We start from the raw sequence: 19,334 nt of genomic DNA on the forward strand, positions 1-19,334 counted from the left end.
TATCTTTTTCATTTGTGTGGGCCATAGTTTTTCTCGTACTGGATCTCTCTACACTGTTAAGTGTTTGATTAGAAAATCAATAACAGAGCCGGAGCTCTGATACCAATTGAAGGTGAGAAAAACAAGAAAGGGGGGTTTGAATTGTTTGAAAAATAAGCGCTTTTCAAAATGAAAATCACACAAGGATTTTATACTGGTTCGCTTATAACACAAAGCTACTCCAGTCCACCCGACCGAGGTGATTTCGCCTTCAACAAGGACTTAATCCACTAATCTTGAAAGATTACAAACAACGTCTAAGAGAAAAATCTCTTAGTCCTCTCAAGTATACAGACTACACAGAGTCACTTGAGGAAATCAACAATCAATAGATGAAAGATTTACGTAATCTAGAGTGCTTCTAAGATAAGCTAATATTACAATAGTAAGAACAAAGTGATTCACGTTATAAGCAAAAGCTTCGTGAAGATTTAGAGAGCAAGAATGTTTTCTTGTGCGTTGATGTTTCAGTATATTTTCTGCTTGTATGTGTTGTGTCTTGAATGTTGATTTGCAGTTCTTTATATAGATCAGCGAGGTGGTAGTTGAAACTGATGGATATTAAAATGAATTTACGCCATCACTTAAATAGCTTCTGCAGGATAACTTTCTCTCCTTGAAATGACTACTTACCACATATAGTATCTTCTTTATTGAAATTGGAGATTAACGTCTCTTTCTGTTTTAGGAAATCCATTTGCAAATCTTTACTTGACTTTAACGTTACTCTTTCATAATTAGCAATTCCATGATCAGAGTCTTCGTGTATCTGAGAATCTTGGAATCTTGCTTCTGATGTTGAGTTCAGATAGTTTCTTCAGACAGCGCTGATAACTTCTGGAATTTAGAGATAGCGTTGTTTAGAGTCAGACTATCTAGAGCTTACTTCTTGTTCAGATGCTTCTGATACTTTGCTGTTATGCTCAGAGTTAGACTTTCTTGAACTTGTTTCCACTTCAGATGCTTCTGATCATTTGATAATTTGTATCTGATCTGGTTTTGTATCTGATGACATCATCAGATTTCTTCCTTCTTTCTTTAGAATCCTGCACACTTAGAAACTTTTCGTTAGGGTGTCATTTTTGGTTTCATCCTTTGTTATCATCAAAATCAAGGAATCTGTTGTAGAACAATTTTTGTTCTTACAGAACGTACAAAACTAAAATGTATTGGCTCCTACTATTTGAGATTATTGGTGTTATTTCAACGAAATTGACTTTCTGTTGAGTTTTTTTACTTGAAATATGAATGACAAGGCAGATTCATATGGAGACTAGAGAATCTTAAGGATTTGTTTGTATTTGAGAAGTTGATTTTCAAGATAATGGTGACTGATCGAAACATTGCATTATTAAATGCAATTGAAGTTTTTTTTCCTACATCGGTTAACCTATTATGTACATTTCACTTTGTTAAAAATGTTGAGGGCAAAATGCAAATTGCTTGTTGAGCCGAAGAGAGAAGAATCAATGGATTTGTGGTGTAAGATTATGTATTCTAATCATGTGGTTGAGAATGAGAGGCACTTGCAATATTTTGAGTTAAGAATGTGTTTACATCCCTATTTTTATTGATTATGTTAATCAAACATAGTTGTCGTCACAAAAAAAAAAGTTGTTGTTGCATAAACCAACCAAGTCATACAATTAGGTAACACAACAACAAACAAGTAACTATTTAGTAAATATTTACATTTATTTTGTAAATAGAAGTTATTATTTTTAGTTTAGTTTTATACTTATATTTATTATGGCTCAATTTGCATATTATAGACTTAAAAGTATGTTAGAGAATATCATAAGAGATCTCTGTAAAAAAAATGAGATGTTGTCTACACCATATTAAAGCTGTAAACTGGTTCAATCAAGATATTATTTTAGAAATAACCATGAACATTGAGCATCAATATAATACTCATTTTTATGCAAGATTTCATGGTTTCGTGTTAAGAAGATGCAAATATCGCATTGCATAAAATCTTGAAATAGTGAAGGGAGTAAGTGTTGATAAAGTTGCATGTGGATGTTACATTAGAATAACTCAAGGGCTCTTTTATGTATGTGAACTTTCATCTCTTCAAGTATAAGGCTCCTATTCCATTAAATATCATTCATATATTTTGAAGAAAATTAAATATTGAAGAGTATGAACTTGCTTCTACTTATGGATAAGGTGTCTCTAATTTTGTATGTATTTTTTGAATGGTTCAAACCTTTTTTTTTATAAATTGTATCATATTTCAATCATACATTTCTCATATAATATAATAATATCATAAGTCATTACCCCAAAACAATAACTTAATATAATGTTAATATCATATTCAATCTAATGGAAAAAACACAAAGGAATTGAGGAGGGAATAATATTATGGGTTGATCAACAAATAAGAAAACGACACATTGTATAGGATATTCTTACATTTACACATCAAGAAAACACCAATAAATTTATGTTGTCTATTTATTTAGTTGCACACGTGTCATTGCAGACATGCATACACTTGCACACGTGTGTTCACACATACACATGGTTGAATTATCCTTCAAATAATGTTTTGAGATTGTAAGGGCCAACGATACTTTGATTTCCATTCCACATGAACTGGGAAATAATCTTACTAGCACTTTCAGTAGGATGAATAGCATCAAAGAACACATTTTCAGAAGGATTCTCACACAAGTCATAATCTTTGATTGCTCTTTTACCTCCACAACTGTAATATCCCTTGTAAGGGCCACTACCACAACATGCAACTCCACCTTTTTTCAAACCTTTCAATCAATAAATAAAGAAACAACATTAAACTACATTGATATAATAATACTTTGCATATTCGATTATTATAATAAAATAATATAATCTCTTCATATAGTTATAATTAATTATATGTATGAATATAAAATTACCTACCAAATTTTAAAGGATTGTTTATCACTTCATAAGATAGGTCAAAAAAGTCAAAATATGAATATTTAAATCCTTTGATTTGTTTCTCTAACTTCTGAAGTTCAACAAAAAGCACGGTGTTATGTAATTTGGCAGGTGATGAATACTCTTGTATGCAGGCATCTTTAGTTCCATTTATAACAGCCTTGATAATCGGAAAACAACCTAAAGATGGTTGGTTAAGAATCCCAAATTTCCTCCCTCCCATTTCATGTATTCCCTGAAATTAAATACCGAATTAAATTGAATACATAAATAATTAGAATGGTATATAACTAAGTGTATTTTGATAATGAAAAAATACATAAGGAAGAAAAGTTTTACATACTTTGATCACGGTTGTAATATTACCAACTACCATGGATACATATTTTTTATGAGTATATATGCTGGAATTTTCTACAAAATAATCATTGCTTCCGATGGTAATCAAGTAAATAGACCTAGCTAGCAGAGATGTGGTCTCTTCATCTCCATGTTTCTCTCTCAATATCTTTTTAACATTCTTGAAATAACTTAATTGAGTATGTAGATCTATCACCTGCAAATATCAAAATAGCATATCATCAAACTCTAATAAAGTGAGACTAATGTTATATTTATTCACTCAATATTTTATTTAGTGATGCTATATAAAATATAAAAATAGACATTGTGGAGGTCCTATATAGATTAGTTATATGGTCCAATTGTGACAAAACAACTAAGGCCATACTTAGTCAATTTAAATATGACAAATCTGTTATGGGTCATATTTAACTATGATAAATTTTATGCAATTTTGTTGTAGTCTATCTTAAATAATCTCAAAGACAGAATTCGACTTCACCCACACGAAGGAGCATGGGACTTCACTTGAAAAATCATTCTTCTTCATACCATGACAATTATTCGTCTTTCTTAAAGAGTGTCATACCCCAATTTTGTCCGAGAATTTTAAAATTTCATGCATCCAACTTTATTTTGTTTTGCTTTGAATTAAATTTTGATTTTACAAACAAATCGGTTGAATCGATTGCTTAATCGTGCGTAAAATCAATGACCAATTTTTTCAGGTTTTGACTTGTAACTATAACTATTTGTTTCATTAATCTATGTTACGTGTAGTTTAACCTGATGTGCTCGGTTTATTTTTCGCGCCTTCGGGTGGTCACATTTTGATTTGTCTAAGTCTTTTCATACGAGATACTTTTTACTTCAAGATTTGATTTGCGACTCTCTGTTTTACAGAACTTTATTTTGCGTAGATTATTTTAATGCGTTCATTTTTTTTCACGCATTTTCGCACGCAAATTTTATTCATATTAATTCCTTTTATTATTTTTTTTTAGTTAAAATGTTAAGAGAAAATAAATAGAGACAGATAAACCATCATTTGATTTTTATCTATTTTTAATAAAATATTTGAAATTTATTTTAATTTTAATCCTAAAATTATCTAAGGACTTTTTTGGTATTATATTTAATTGTGAAATCCCTAATTGGAGCTTAACTCATTGACCATTGGATCAAAATGATCAACGGTGACCAATCAAAGTTCACTTGGATCCACTCTCATTTAACTTTCAAAATAAAAATAAAATGAAAAATAGAAAGAAAAAAGGGACGTGTAGCTAGTTGGAGCAACAAACAAAATCCTCTTTGACCAATTTACACGTGGCGCCTTCTCATTGGACTCCCTCACTTTCAATTTGAAATAGCAAAATAAAAGAAGGGAAAAGGCGGGCTTTTTCCCACCATTTAGCATCAGTCTTTCACATTTTGAAAACAAAAAGGGGACCACTCACTCTCATTCTTCATGTCACCGTCATTCTTCCTTGGATCCATCATGTAAAAACTATAACAAAAAAATAGAAAATAAATAAAAAGAGAGTGAATGAGAAAACGCAGAGGACACATAGGATATCACCACTCATCACCTTTATCATAATCCACGTATCTCTTTTTTTTAAGACTCGGTACCACACAACCATACACTGACTACAACTCCCTTACCACCACTAGATACTCTCTCTCAAAAAAGAATAGAAAAAGCTTAGAGGAAAAAAAAAGGTGATTCAGACGTCTTACACACAAACCATAACACATCTTTTCTTCTCATCTTCATAAAAAACTCATCAACCCAGACAGGGACGGAGCCAGGAATTTTGAGTAGTGGGGTCAATATATATATATATATATATATATATATATATATATATATATATATATATATATATATATATATATATATATATATATATATATATATATATATATATATATATATATATATATATATATATATATATATATATATATATATTTAATTTTTAAAAAAATAAATAATTTATTTTTTTAAAAGATTAACAATGTAGAAGAAACTAATAAGTAGAAGCAATTTGTACCGAAAGAAAAAAGAATACAAAAGTGGTTTTTTTATCTTCTTCTTTCAACAGATATACTGTACCCTTCTCCTCCCCAAAAGGAACACCTAAGAACCACTATAACTCACACTTAAAACCACCCCCACCATACTATTCACGCTGATCTTCAACCTTACACTACCCTCAAGCCACTCGTTGTACCACCTGCAAACTCACCGCCAGAACCACCACGTAAAACATAAATTCCTCCATCACACACATCAACTTCGGCCATGAAGCTCACTAGAGAACAACCTTGTACTTTCTCTTCTTCATTTTGTCCATCGTGAAACATACTCACATAATTCATATCTTCCCCCTATCACGTTGAAGCAACAACCATGAACTCATCGATCCACCATCAATGTCGGTGAACCAACCCTCACAACATCACTTTTTGAATGTCTAACATGAAGACTCCTCCTAGAGTAGACCTCTTCGTGAATCTCATTATAAGATGGCTAGCATGTCGTATAATATTGATTTATAAAAGGTCCATGACTCTAGGAACCCCCTCTTAGAACCATTTTTTTCTTTTGTAGTTGCGTAGTTTTATCCCCCAAGGTGCACACCTTGAATGGATAATATGAAGACTCCGCCTAGAGTAGACCTTTTCGTCAATCTCGTCATAAAACGGCTAGTGCATTGCAGGACGCTGATACGATTAACGTCTGTGACTTTAATAACCTTATCCAAAAACCTTAAGGCCAACCTTCTGAGTGGTTTATGGGTAAGAAGTTTAGGACAATCCATTATAGGGAAGTCTACCTACAAGGTGTTTTGTAATACTCATGTTGTCCCAGGATCCTTACACACGCATGACATTTCATTGCATCCATATGTGGCATCACATTGCATTTTCCTTACATATAAAAAAACTAAAAAGTCATGCATCCTCATTTCATCAGCATGCATGCATACTTTTCCAAACAAAAAAAACTCATTTTATCCTTTGTCCATAACCCGCATCTGATTTCCCGACACCCGTATTGGACTCGAAGCAACCCTCAAAGGATCATGAACCTGTTGGGGGAAATCCATGTTGCGCTAAGAGAAGATGTTGACTCAATGAAAAATAAGATATACCAACTTGTGGAATCTATGATAGCTTTGGCAAAAAGAGAGAGAGAAAACAACATTCATCGACCTGCAGTCATTGATAATTTCATTCCATCTCAAGTAAATGTCCCTGCTCAACCTCACCCTATACGGATCTCAATTGAGAACCCTATTATACAAGAGCATCCCAATGTCCAAGAAGGGCATACATCACCTCAGGATGCTATTGAGTATCATGGGTTTGCATTCCCCACACCAAATCCCCAAAGGGAAAGTCCAATGGTGAATATTGAATGACCACAAAATGTTGAGATTGCCGAAGATGTCGTGTGTTGGAAGAGAAGCTTAAATCCATATAAGAGTATGATGCATATAGGCTCGACGCTTTCGACTTATGCTTAGTGTCGGACGTGGTAATCCCTCAAAAGTTCAAGACACCGGATTTATATAAGTACAAAGGTATTAGTTGTCCAAAGACTCATTTGACAATGTATTGTCAGAAGATGGTCGGGTACTCTCGCAACGACAAGTTGCTCATTCACTATTTTCAAGACAGTCTCAGTGGGATTTCATTGGAATGATATATGCAGCTAGAGAGAAGTCACGTCCACACTTGGAAATACTTGGCAAATGCATTCCTGAAGCATTTCCAATACAACATTGGTATGGTTTCGAATCGTACTCAATTGTAAAATCTTACTCATAAGGGTAATGAGTCGTTCAAAGAGTACACCCAAAATGGAGAGAGTTGGTTGCTCGCGTTCAACCACCAATGTTGGGTAGGGAACTAATTGATATGTTTATGGATACCCTGTAGGGCCCATACCTCAAAAAGATGATAGGCAGTGTGTCATCAAGCTTCTTTGACCTGGTGATAGTTGGAGAACACATCGAGACCATACTCAGAAGAGGAAAAATCCATGAAGCCCCGAGTAGCCAGGCTAGTGAGAGTGAATCCCTTAGCTAATCTTAAGAGGAAGGGGAGGATAAAATTGATGCAATATGGGAAACTCACCAAGCTCCATTGTCTCCTGCTCTGATGCCTCACTATCAGTACCCGTACGTGTTAGCTGTTAAGTGTCGGCAGCCTTCTCGACTTCCATATCAGATATGGTTCTCTCCACAGGGTCAATATCCTCTTGTAAATTGAGGTCCCCCTCAGTATCAACAACAGATTCCACGGTAACAGCCATACCAATGGCAGTATGCTCCGCAGCAGTAACACCGGTACATCCAAAGGACAAAGAGATAGTTTGATCCTTTGCCATTTCCATACAGTAAAATACTGCCATATTTGATCAATAGCGAACTGGTAGTGCCAAAGGAACCGAATCATGTTCTTCCTCCATACCCACCAGGCTTCAACGCCAATGACAAGTGTGATCTTGTCAAGCACCCTAATAAAAACCTTTTTGCGACCCTTTTTATTTTTTCTTTTTCAATATTTTGATCACTCAAAGAAAAAAGTAACATAATCTAAAATTCAATCACAAATTTAACTAAATGGTTCTCGTTGAGTACAATGGACGTGAGGGGTGCTAATACCTCCCCCTTGCGTAATCGACTCCCGAACCCGAATTTTGTTGGACTGCCATTTTCATTTTCTTTTTAGGATTTTGTAGATATTTTCGTTTTCATTCTTTAGATAAATAAAGTTCGATGGTGACTATGTTCGATCATTCAGCGAGCGCGCGAACGCTCGCGTATGTCGTATTTTTCAGATGCGAGAAAGAGATCTTAAAGTGAAAATGAGTTCCTAATAAGGAATGCATCTTATCCCCAAATCAACAATTGTCCTATTCACAATTACCTCTAGAAGCCCCTAGGGATAAGAGCATATGACAGGACTACTAATCCTAATGACCATGTCGAAGTCGTGGACATCATCTTCACTTTCTAAGAAGAAATTGGGTCGGCTAAATGCAAATTGTTTATTCACATAGTGAAGGACAAGTGATGACATGACTTAAAATCCTAAGGCTTGAATCTATCAACTCTTGGGGAAAACTGTACAAATGTTTCCAGACCCACTTCAAAGATTTGAAAAGGCATCCCAAATCCATGGAATATTTGATAGCAATCCAAAAAAATAAGGACATAGACAAAACGAATAAACATTTTCTAAGTCATGAACTTCAGAAAAAGAAAGAGGTTTGCTAAAGAACCTAGAAACTTCAACAAGTTGCTTGCGAGAGTAAAAAAGTTCTTCAATATGTGGAGATGCTAGAGGAAAGTTAAAAGATCCATAGAGAGAGTCACCATAGACATTTAGAAACAATTATGTCGGATAGATACATTAAAGGACCACCTCCATTATGATACAAGGAGTGCATGCCTCTAAACACATCCAGAGAGAATACTCTTCAAAAATGTGCATACAATGAATTATGGTAAAAGGAGTGGAGTTCCCCAATAAAGTATGGAATTGAGTGGGCCTAGATAAGTTAAGATATTATTCTTTCCATGGGAGTAACAAACATAATAATAAGGAGTGCGTCCATCCAAAAGATGTGATGGAGAGAAGCTGATACAAAGACGGAATTTATCAAGGTTTCCACCATAATACAAAAGGAGAAATAAGGAACATAACTCTAGATAAAATTATCACCAAGGAGAAAAGTGGATCAGAGGATTAAGATGAACATGAACTTTTGGTAGCATACACTATTTCGGGTGGAGTGTATAACTATACTTGCTAAAAAGTACAAATGCGTGACAACCCCTAGTGATTAAGGGTTGTCAAATGCTTTAAGGTAGTTGTGAGATTGAGAGATAGCTCACATGGTGTTATAAGCTCTTGTATATGTGTATTTTCTATGTTGTCATTCTTTCTCCTCGTCTATCATAATATCGAGGTATTTATAATCCCTTAGTCCTAGACCCAAGTCTTCCTAGGATATAACACTCACTCTGGGAATGTGTAATTGATTCCTTGACATCCAAGGAGATTAATTAGATCCCAAGATCCCCTATATAATGTTTGTTGACCCAATACACTTTTTACGCACAATCGCGCATTAAGAGCAAAGGCACTAAGGACTCTGGCGACATATTTGAAGGAAGTGTGCCCTATCTAAAACAGGGGCACTCAAATCAATAAAAGGGAGCCTTGGAAAGAATGTTGAGCGAAGCATATGCCTTCTTCGTGCCTCACTGATATCTTTCAATTATACCACTACACGGTCCCTCAAGCACAAGGGCTTATAGAAGCCGAAGTGTTTTAATCCCTTACTCATCTCCAGACTTTCCATATGATCCTAATCGAAGCTTTGTTCTTAACTTCGAATCTTAAGGCTTCAGATGAACCTTTTGAGCAATGTTTAAGTAAGTCCCTCAGAAGAGCCTTAGTTGAGTCTTCCTAACGAGACTTAGTTGATTCCCTTAGTCGAGACTTAGTTAAGTCTTTCTGACGAGATTTAGTTGAGTCCCTCAAGAGAGACATAGTTTAGCCTTCCTGACAAGACTTAGTTGAGTCCCCCAGGTAAGACTTAGTTGAGTTTTCCTATTGAGGCTTAGTTGAGTCCCTAATAGAAGACTTAGTTGAGTATTCCTGACGAGGCTTAGTTAATTCCTTCAGGAGAGACTTAGTTGAGTCCCTGAGGAGAGACTTAGTTGAGTATTCCTAAAAAGGATTTATTGACTCCCTTATATGATACTTAGTTGATTATTTATAAAGAATATTAGTTGAGTCCCTCAGGGATACTTAGTTGAGTCTTCCTGACGAGACTTAGTTGAGTCCCTCAGGCGATACTTAGTTGTGTTTTCCTCACAAGGCTTAGTTGAGTCCCTTATACGAGACTTAGTCGAGTATTCTTGACGAGACTTAGTTGATTCCCTCAGAAGAGACTCAGTTGATTCTTCATGGCAAGACTTGAAAAGATCTTTGTAGTGCAGTTTCTCGTAGGTGGATAGGATGTTTTTGTGGAAATACAGCGGTTTAATGACCCCGTATGGCAGAAAGGATCTTCATATCCAAAAATTTAGTTACCACATAGGGCGGAAAGGATCTTCTTGACATCATATAATGGTACTTGTAACCTCTAGGCTTTCAACGAGTCTTCCACAAAATTGTGGGGATATGTCGAGCTACTAGTTTCGTTTGGGCCGAAGAAGGAGAGTAAGACAATCAAGACCTAATTCTTAGTCATCAATTATAATCAATGTACAACTGCATTATTCGCTTTCCCGTCCTAATGAAATACCACAAGATTAAGGATGAGGTTATTGTCAAGGCCAACCTAGAAGCATGTTGGGTGTGTTTCCTCATTTCACCAAGCTATACAAGAATAAGGCATAAGAGGGTTGCAGTAGTCCAAAGAGAATTCATGGTCCTTCCAAAACCCTGGATGTGAAACAAATGTAAGGGAAAGGTTGAATAAAAACATAGAAGAACCGACGGATCATAGAAAAATAGACAAGAAAGTTTAGCATGTAAATGGGAAAGACAAGATCACTAATAAAAAAAACCCCATGAATGAAGACAAAGTTACAGGTGATTCGACAGGGACAAGAAATCATCTTAAAGTCTACCCATAACAAAAGCCAAACTTATTTTTAAATAACACATGTAGTCAGTTTTTATTTGAGTTAGTTAAAAAAAATGTTCATGTTTGATCACGTAAAATTGGTTCAATTTATTTCCATCGCAAAGAAGTACCTAAGCCATCTAATTCCAATCACACGTCCAAGAAAAATACTCAAACCACGACATGAAAGGTACATAGGTTAAATCAAACCCATATTTTCATATCAAAGAAATACAGTAAGACGATGCACTAAATAAACATAGCCCGAGAGGCATAGTCCATGCTCAAATAAATCAACAATGTGATTCCTTGGAAATTCAGTGATAACGAGGCATTATTCTTCTAGTGAAAGGTGAATGAGGCTTACACCTTAACCACCAAAGATGGTATGGTAACCTCTATTTTCGATTAACCATCAATATGATGAAGAGTTCCCCATTGATATTCACTTCCTCCCTCAAGCAATAAGTCAGAAAATGGAGGAAGACAGAGGGCACCCTTTGGTATAGGAAGCCCTTTTCAAGAGGATACACGAAAAAATGAATCATAAAATATAAATATCAAGAAAATTAAAACCTCCAAAAGAAGGTCTTCATACATACATAAAAAATCCATAATATAAACCCACAACAATGTCAAAGTCGAAGATAAATAGGGAGATTGGGTACATATACTCCAGCCCCATCAAAATGGGCTACAAAATAAAAGATGAACAAGAGTAATAGTTACATACACCACAACCCTAGATAATCTGAAACATCACATGATTATGTCATTTTAAACATTTTTAAACAATCTATGTTATTGGCTCAGAGTTTGACGCTAAGGTTTAGAAAACTTATTTGAGATATGAATTTATCAAAATTTTGGGGACCGACGTCAACGACTGATATCACGACCTCGTATCTTTTGTTATTTTATCATTCTTTGTAGTAAGGACCCTGATTTTTTATTCAAGTTGTCAAATACAGTTAGGGAACTTTTCTCTCTCTCTCTCTCTCTAAGATATCATATCCACATGACTCTAAGATAACTTTCTCATACTTTAGAGAATTGATTTGGTCCTTCAAACCCTTCACTTCTTTTTGTCAGGCCTCAATACTCTAATGCATTTTACAATGATCTGTATGCAAACTAATGGTAGAAAGAATCTTAGCATCTTTCTTTATGATGGTGGTCTTTAAGTTCTCAACCTGGAAAACATATGCATATATATAACATTGGGCTTTGGCAAGGTCACTATTAAGCTTTTCTTTGGATGTGGAGAATTCCCCGTCAGTAACAAATGTTGAGCAAGTCAAAGCTACCAACTTGGAAACATAGGGGATACATTCCACCATGGTGATTTCATGACCCATGGGCCTACATCAGTAACCCTGTCCATATTAATATTTAACACTAGGGAACAAAGACTTGAGGATGTTGAAGGAAAGAGGATGTTAATAGTAGGTTACATATTTCCTAATTCAGAATAGAAGGTGGTAACCCTTTAAATATATAGGGTTCACACACATTCCTCTTCTTTCTGACGATGAGTAAGGCTTGGGTATCTATAAAATGATTTTTCCATTATCACTTCACTCGGCCCCTCATCAACATGAGTTACTCTATTCAAGGAATCAACAAACTCCCTAATTATGTCTAGATAATATAAATCGTACCCAAACTAATTTTCCACTTCACATATCACACTCCAACGACACTTTTTAAAGTATCCCCCTAACCAACATTGTGGGAAACTCCACCGACACTTTTTAAATTAGCCCCCTTAATGTAAGCCTAATAGGTTAAATGTTGTTTAGAGGGAGAAACATAAAGATACACCAGGGACTTTTGAAAAATTGTCCAAAGAGGAACTAGGAGTCCCATTTCCCAAAACACTACATTGTATATCATAAACAAAAAATTGCAGTAACAGCCACAAATACGATCATCGAATAATGGAATATCCACAACCAAATTTGAGGGTTCCCTTAATTCTAAGAAAAGGGGGATGTGACGATGTCCAAAGACAGTCTAAGTGTACGTGAGAATGTAAGAATTCCATTATGAGACCCAGAGTTGGTATGTCAAGAGGATAGCAAAAATATGAGTATGCACTCCGCTCATTGGGTCATGAAACCTAGTTTGTCCCCCATAACACTCGTGATTCCTAGTAGTAGGTACGACCTATAAGCGCCCATTGAAGTCCCCAATGATTGACACCTGCAAAATTAGCAACTGATAAAACCTATGGGTTTTTCCTACTCCTACAAATTATATCCATCTTCATCCCTCGCATTGGAAGATGGAGATATACAACTAGTACATAAGGTTGCACCACCATTCATAAAAAATAAGTATTTCTTACTGGAATTTCTTGTAAACTACAATGCAACAGTAAAACACTCACAATAGTGATCAACAATGGATGATTCGACATGAATGATAAAAGAAGTAAGATAGATAGGAAAAATTCACCAACAAAAGGAAAAGAAATAGTATGAATTTGATTGAACGATAGTCCAATGCAAAGATGAAGCTTGGAGCAAAAAAAGATTCCAAAATTAGGAACACAAGAAATAAGAAAGTCTAAGAGATGAGATGAACTAGGAAGAAAAAGGAAATAAGGAAGAAGAAAAGCTCATTTATAAGGCAACCTAATTAGAGCAAAATGTAGCAATGGGTCAGATCCAACAACTTTGAAGGGGAAATTTAGAGGGTTACTAAGAGGATTAAGCAAAAATGCCACACAATAGTGCAAATAGTCTCATTCCTCATAAAGTAATAATCACGCCTCAACTTTAGTAGGAGTCATTAAATATGTGCCTCACCCTAGAACTGCTACATCCATGAATATAATCTACATAGGGAAGAAGGGAAGTGTCAAAGAGATAAGCTGACATAACACATCCCATCTACAAACAAAATGATACGCAACCTAAAGAGCCATCACAATATCTCGACTCCTTGAGGAGTTATGTACGTCACCCAAATGAGCTTGTTGGGAAATACTAGAAATATTTCTATCAATTAAACCATAATGATCAAGCGGAGTATCGATAGAAAAACACCATTGAATGTCCTAAAGAATCGTTGTCCAAACAACAATCGTTAGCTAAAAGTACGAGAGATTCACAAAGAAATCAATGGAAGAAGGTTGTTCCATTCGGAAAGGCTCCACCTCTCTTTAAAAACATGATTACATTTATGGTTACTAGGATAATCAACACATGTCTGGCTTTGTGCTACTTACATCTAAAGTTGTTGTCGATACATTAGAAAGAAAAGCAAAGTCTGGATAAACCCTAATTTAATAACAACAAATAACCAAAAAAGGAAGTAACAACGTACCTTGATTGGATGTTAGGAGTCTCTAATAAGTAAAAAATGAAAATGAGTGATGTCTATAGTGCACAATGTAAGGATCCTCATCATAATCATCTTGTTAGGTCCCATTAAGAAAGACAATACCAACCACCATCAAGGAAATAATGATATGATCTGAAGGACTTTGAATCAAGCCATAACCTAACTCTGTCGGCCGAGGCTTAGGGGGGAATGTTTTGATCCGAACCAATGATTATGTCTTTTAGTATCAGGTCACCAGGTCTCATATGATGTGGTAGATCACGAGGTGGTCACGCCCTAACCAAGTACAAAACCAAGCTTATCAAATTAAAAAGGCTATTGGATCCTTTGAAATCTATCATATGATATAACTATCCCTTAAAGAATGATCTAGAATCTAGAGGTCATAAAGTAGTCTTACCGTAGAGGTATGAGATCACGTCGGATTGGTCTCTATAGACCGTCAGATAATTAGGACTCGCATGATTTACTGACACTTCTTTCCAAAGACAATTGTCCCTAAAAGAAAATTCTAGAGCCTCTGAAACCTAAAACCTCACTATAAAATATATGTGTTATTCTAAATTCCAAACCTCATATTTACCGTTGTCACTGACTTGATTGTCAGATTGTTTGCAGATTGATACTTCACTAAATAAACTTACGAGAATACGTCCTATAAGAGTTCACTAACATCATCATCATCAATAACACTAAAATGAAAAGAAGAAGAAAATCTTCCTAGATCACATCATGTCTATAATTTTTACATAAACTTAAAAGTATTTTATATGCCATTTAAGATATCTCAAATATTTTGTAAACATAAAAATGTGTAGACACATGGTCTATAATCCAAAAGTGAGTTTTGTAGTAGTCCAAAAGTGAGTTTTCAGAAAAGTTATTAAACAATATAACAGAATCAAACAATTCCAACACCATTAAAACTAGCAAAATAAAACATACTAGTCCTTTATGGGTTTCCACTAAAGCTCCAGCACCAGCTGATGCAAAATTGATTCCATTAACATAATCTTGAGAACCAGGAAATAGATATGGTTGAATTAACGGCAACTTAGCATACTCAGCTGCGATAATAAAAAAAAATATGTAAGTTGAAAACCGTTAAATTAATAATTAACCAACAAATAATACTAATATTGTTTCTTAATTACCTATGAAATCTGGAATCACACGTCCATCAGAAAATCTACCAGTTGGATACTTGAAGAATGTTTCACCATATGGTGAATAATTTGCTAGATTATCAGTAGTAGTATTGATGTAGTTATTGTTTCCAACATCAAATAATGAATCTCCGAAGACAAATAATGCAACATGTTCTTTTGGTAAACATATATTACCAAGAGACTGTGTTGGAATTAGCATGCCATAACTTAGAAAGAAGATTAGAAAATAAAAGTTGAATTTTTTGATGGCCATCGATATCTAAGTTTATGATTATCCAAATCTCATTCTATCAGCATATATAATCATATAAATATATCATATATCCTATTCTTTAATGCGTGTAACTATCCAATTTCTTAATCAATAAGCACATGAGTATGACTTATGAGACAAATCTAATAAAAAATAATTAAATTTTTTATTGGAAGTTTCGTTGTGATTGTTTTGAAACTTCAAAGTGGCAAATATTATCCATCTAATAACTTTGTCAACTAATATAATGATAAAATAATATTACAATCAACTCATTTCGTTAGAAAATCATATTGCAATGTAATAGGTCTGATAAAATATTTAAGCGTTTGTAATTATTTAATCATATTTATTTGTTAAAGCGACATTAGCAATTATTTTATACATTCTAGATTTGAAATTCGTGCATTAAAATTTGAAAGTTGTGTTTTTACTATTTACCTTGCAAAAACATCAACTTAAAGTTTGAAGACTTACATCACAATTCTAGTTGTATGACCAAATGGGAGTTTAGAGTTTGGACAACATAATTAGGTTTTGTTATGCGTTAGACGAGCGCCCCACTAAGACCGGCCTATTATGAAAGTCCAATCTAATGAAAGACGTAATTCACCGCATTGAAGTATATACTAGCATCCATCTCAATCCTTGACCTAAATTCGACAGTATCTCGTATCTTGCGTTGTATTTATCGTGGCAATTCTTACGATTATTCTTATATAAGGACGATCCTTTGTTACCCTGAGGTATAGTTCATTAACTACTTGCAAGTTCGACTACATTTGCTTATTGATTTTGAGGTTGGAGTGATAACCTTGCAAGTACCCCATATTCGATAACCGGAGAGACCTACCATTGTGTCAGAAGACCTTTCAAAATTGGTCATCATTCATACACTATTCATTTCCTATTCCACCATAGAGTTTTGGCGCCTTATATAGGAATTGTCTTCCGATTTTCACGAATTACCACCATATTCTTTGATCTTTTACACCGCGTCGTCGAAATTGCTCCCCGTAACTGTTTCAAACAGTGCAACCGCTTCGATTACCAAACTCTGGACACTGGTTACCTTTCTGATATTGCCTACTGCAATCATCTACAATGTCTGGATCCAAAGCAAAGTGATATGTCGTTCCTTGTAACAATGTTCCCACACCTAACGTCCGATCAACGATCCAAATGCTTCAAGACAACACTGCATCAGATCTTACCCTTATGACGGAAGATCTGCCTTAACCCACACACAGATCACAATCATTTCACGTGTAACACCATGTTAGAATCTGAGTCCTTAAATGACCGAAGAATCATCTCGTTCACCTTCATCAATCCAGCATACACTATGATTTTATAGACTTTTGAGGAAATAATGACATTTCAAACGGACGTTGGAGTGTGAGCATACATTTTCCATTTGAATCTCGACCTCCCAAACCTTCATTTATGTCAATACTGATGTAAGAGAAGACTTTGTTCATCTATCTATTTGTCTTTGTCGAAGCGGTAAGTGTCGTCCTTGTAAAGGAGGTAGGTACCCACCAGAATCTCACATATTTCATCTCGAAGACGCTAGCAGACCATGAAACCCATTACTAGAAGATCAAGAAGATTTCCTTGGCACTGGTCGTTGCATCAAGGAAGTTTAAGGTGTTACTTCCTAGCACATTCCATAGTAGTATGGACAAATCAAACATTGAAGTAGGTACTCTTCAGGCTGGACTTGGTTGGATGATGATAAAGTGGTCAATTAAGATTTCAAAGTTTGACATCTCTTTCGAATTAAGGAAGACCCTTAAATCTCGAGTTTTGTATATTTCATTACAAAGCTAGTGTCAGTCGTCATATCCTAATTTTGTCATCCAATTTCTTTATTCATTTTCTCAATTCAATTTCATCATTTACCACTGCATATATTGCATTTTAAAAAAATATAATTCATCAAGGTCAACAAAAGTCAATCAATGGTCAACTTTTGAATATTTTGAACCAATTTACTTTAATTTCTTAATTCATTTTATACATTCATCTCAACTCATTTGCCGCCTTTTATTCCATTTCATTAAAAGTAGTTTCTTACATTAAAAGTCTTTTTTTAAAAAGTCAAAACAAAACTCAACAAAGTGAACTTGAGCATTTGAGTGCAAGGTTTTCAATTTGTTCATTTCCAATCCATCCCTTCATTTCATGCATTTTTACTTGGTCATCATTTAGAATTTAAAAGTCAATTTAAAAGCAAATAGGAAAAAGTCCAATTTTAATGTATGCATTATTTTGAACATCATTATTCATGCCAACTATCCATACCATCACCATTCACACAAAGGCAAGTCATGGCATTCCATATTTTACAAAGCACATGCAATTTAAATTCCCATAACCATGTCCATGTTATGCAAACTTACATCATCATTAATTCAAACACAACCAAACCAAATTTCTCATATATTACACTCATACAACAACATCATCATCATCATCATCATCATCCATGATTCAACAAAACTAAACTCAATTTTCCATTCAAACATTCACATATATCACCATACCAACTTAACCAATTTAAACAACAGTACATCCAATTTTCCATAATCATCAACATCCGAGATCAACATTAACCAAAATAAAAAACAAAAGCAAATGAATTAAAGTGAGCAGAAAAAACTGAATGAAGCAACAACATAAGTCATTAAATTCCATCAAAATTACTCATCCATAACATTACACATCCACATACATACATGGAAGCACACAAGTGTTTGTACACAGTTCACCAAATGAAGTCACGTTTTTACCTCATCCTTGTTTCCCTCCAAAAACTCAATTGCAATAGATCACACTTCCCTTGCCCACTACCACCTCACCGCTCACACTTTCCTTCACCCTTGAGTTCACACGAATTCCTACCAAATCCTCAAAATATCTTTATTTTTTTCACACACTTACAAGGATCACACATGCTTATCACCTCGCTCTCATTGCCTATATAAACACACTTCAATAAGAAGATAAGAAAAAATGAAAATCACAAAAGCTTGCACCAAAACAGAGCGACACAATTTCCTTGATTTCACGTATTAACTAAGTGGGAATTAAGAAGAAGAAGAGTGGTAGAAGTAGCATAAGGAGAAAATCATTCAGAAAAAAGCAAGGAAAAAGATGTATCTGAAAAAGTTGATCCTCACTGGAATATGGAGATCTTCTCCAAAAACGTCATATTCACCGAAAAATCACGCTCTCTGATCATGTATAATCTTTCACTTTTTGCGCAAAAACTTGATGTCACTATGTAGCTATGATTATGTTGAGCACTTCCCCCGTGTCAATTTGGTCTAATGCATGAACACGACCATTTAATTTTAAAATTAGGTCACGTTGTTCATATTGTTCTTCCACGTTTTTTTAGATTTTTGAATCGTGCTTATTTCCCATGAAATAATTGTATGAGTAGCTTTGTTAGGTTGTGCTAAACTTGCTTCCATGCTTGAAATTGCTTGTTTATTTGAATTGAAATCAAATCTAGCTCAGTTCTTAAATGAACCTTAAGCCTCTTATTCGTCAACGCTAGAGCTAATTTGTTATT

General features: G+C 34.7%; 1 protein-coding gene across 1 annotated transcript; it reads right to left on the reverse strand.

The window, feature by feature from the left end:
* Nucleotides 1–2,390: 2,390 nt before the first annotated feature.
* On the reverse strand, nucleotides 2,391–15,793 carry LOC127075930 (GDSL esterase/lipase 5). The gene is made up of 5 exons (XM_051017451.1): nucleotides 15,484–15,793; nucleotides 15,275–15,396; nucleotides 3,317–3,529; nucleotides 2,953–3,208; nucleotides 2,391–2,813 (listed from the first exon to the last, which is right to left on the reverse strand). The coding sequence occupies exons 1-5, from the start codon at nucleotides 15,749–15,751 to the stop codon at nucleotides 2,578–2,580; spliced, it is 1,095 nt and encodes a 364-aa protein (XP_050873408.1). The 5' UTR covers nucleotides 15,752–15,793; the 3' UTR covers nucleotides 2,391–2,577.
* Nucleotides 15,794–19,334: the final 3,541 nt, after the last annotated feature.

This window comes from Lathyrus oleraceus, chromosome 4 (genome assembly GCF_024323335.1).
Source record: "Lathyrus oleraceus cultivar Zhongwan6 chromosome 4, CAAS_Psat_ZW6_1.0, whole genome shotgun sequence".
In the NCBI taxonomy this organism is placed as follows: domain Eukaryota; kingdom Viridiplantae; phylum Streptophyta; class Magnoliopsida; order Fabales; family Fabaceae; genus Lathyrus; species Lathyrus oleraceus.

What these genes read in the sequence shown, in the direction of transcription:
- LOC127075930 (XM_051017451.1), bottom strand. Translation starts at nt 15,751, where the DNA reads ATGGCCATCAAAAAATTCAACTTTTATTTTCTAATCTTCTTTCTAAGT. An exon ending in ATATTACAACCGTGATCAAA is followed by an intron (nt 3,209 to 3,316) that starts GTATGTAAAACT and finishes ATTTAATTTCAG; the next exon opens with GGAATACATGAAATGGGAGG. An exon ending in AAACAATCCTTTAAAATTTG is followed by an intron (nt 2,814 to 2,952) that starts GTAGGTAATTTT and finishes ATTGATTGAAAG; the next exon opens with GTTTGAAAAAAGGTGGAGTT.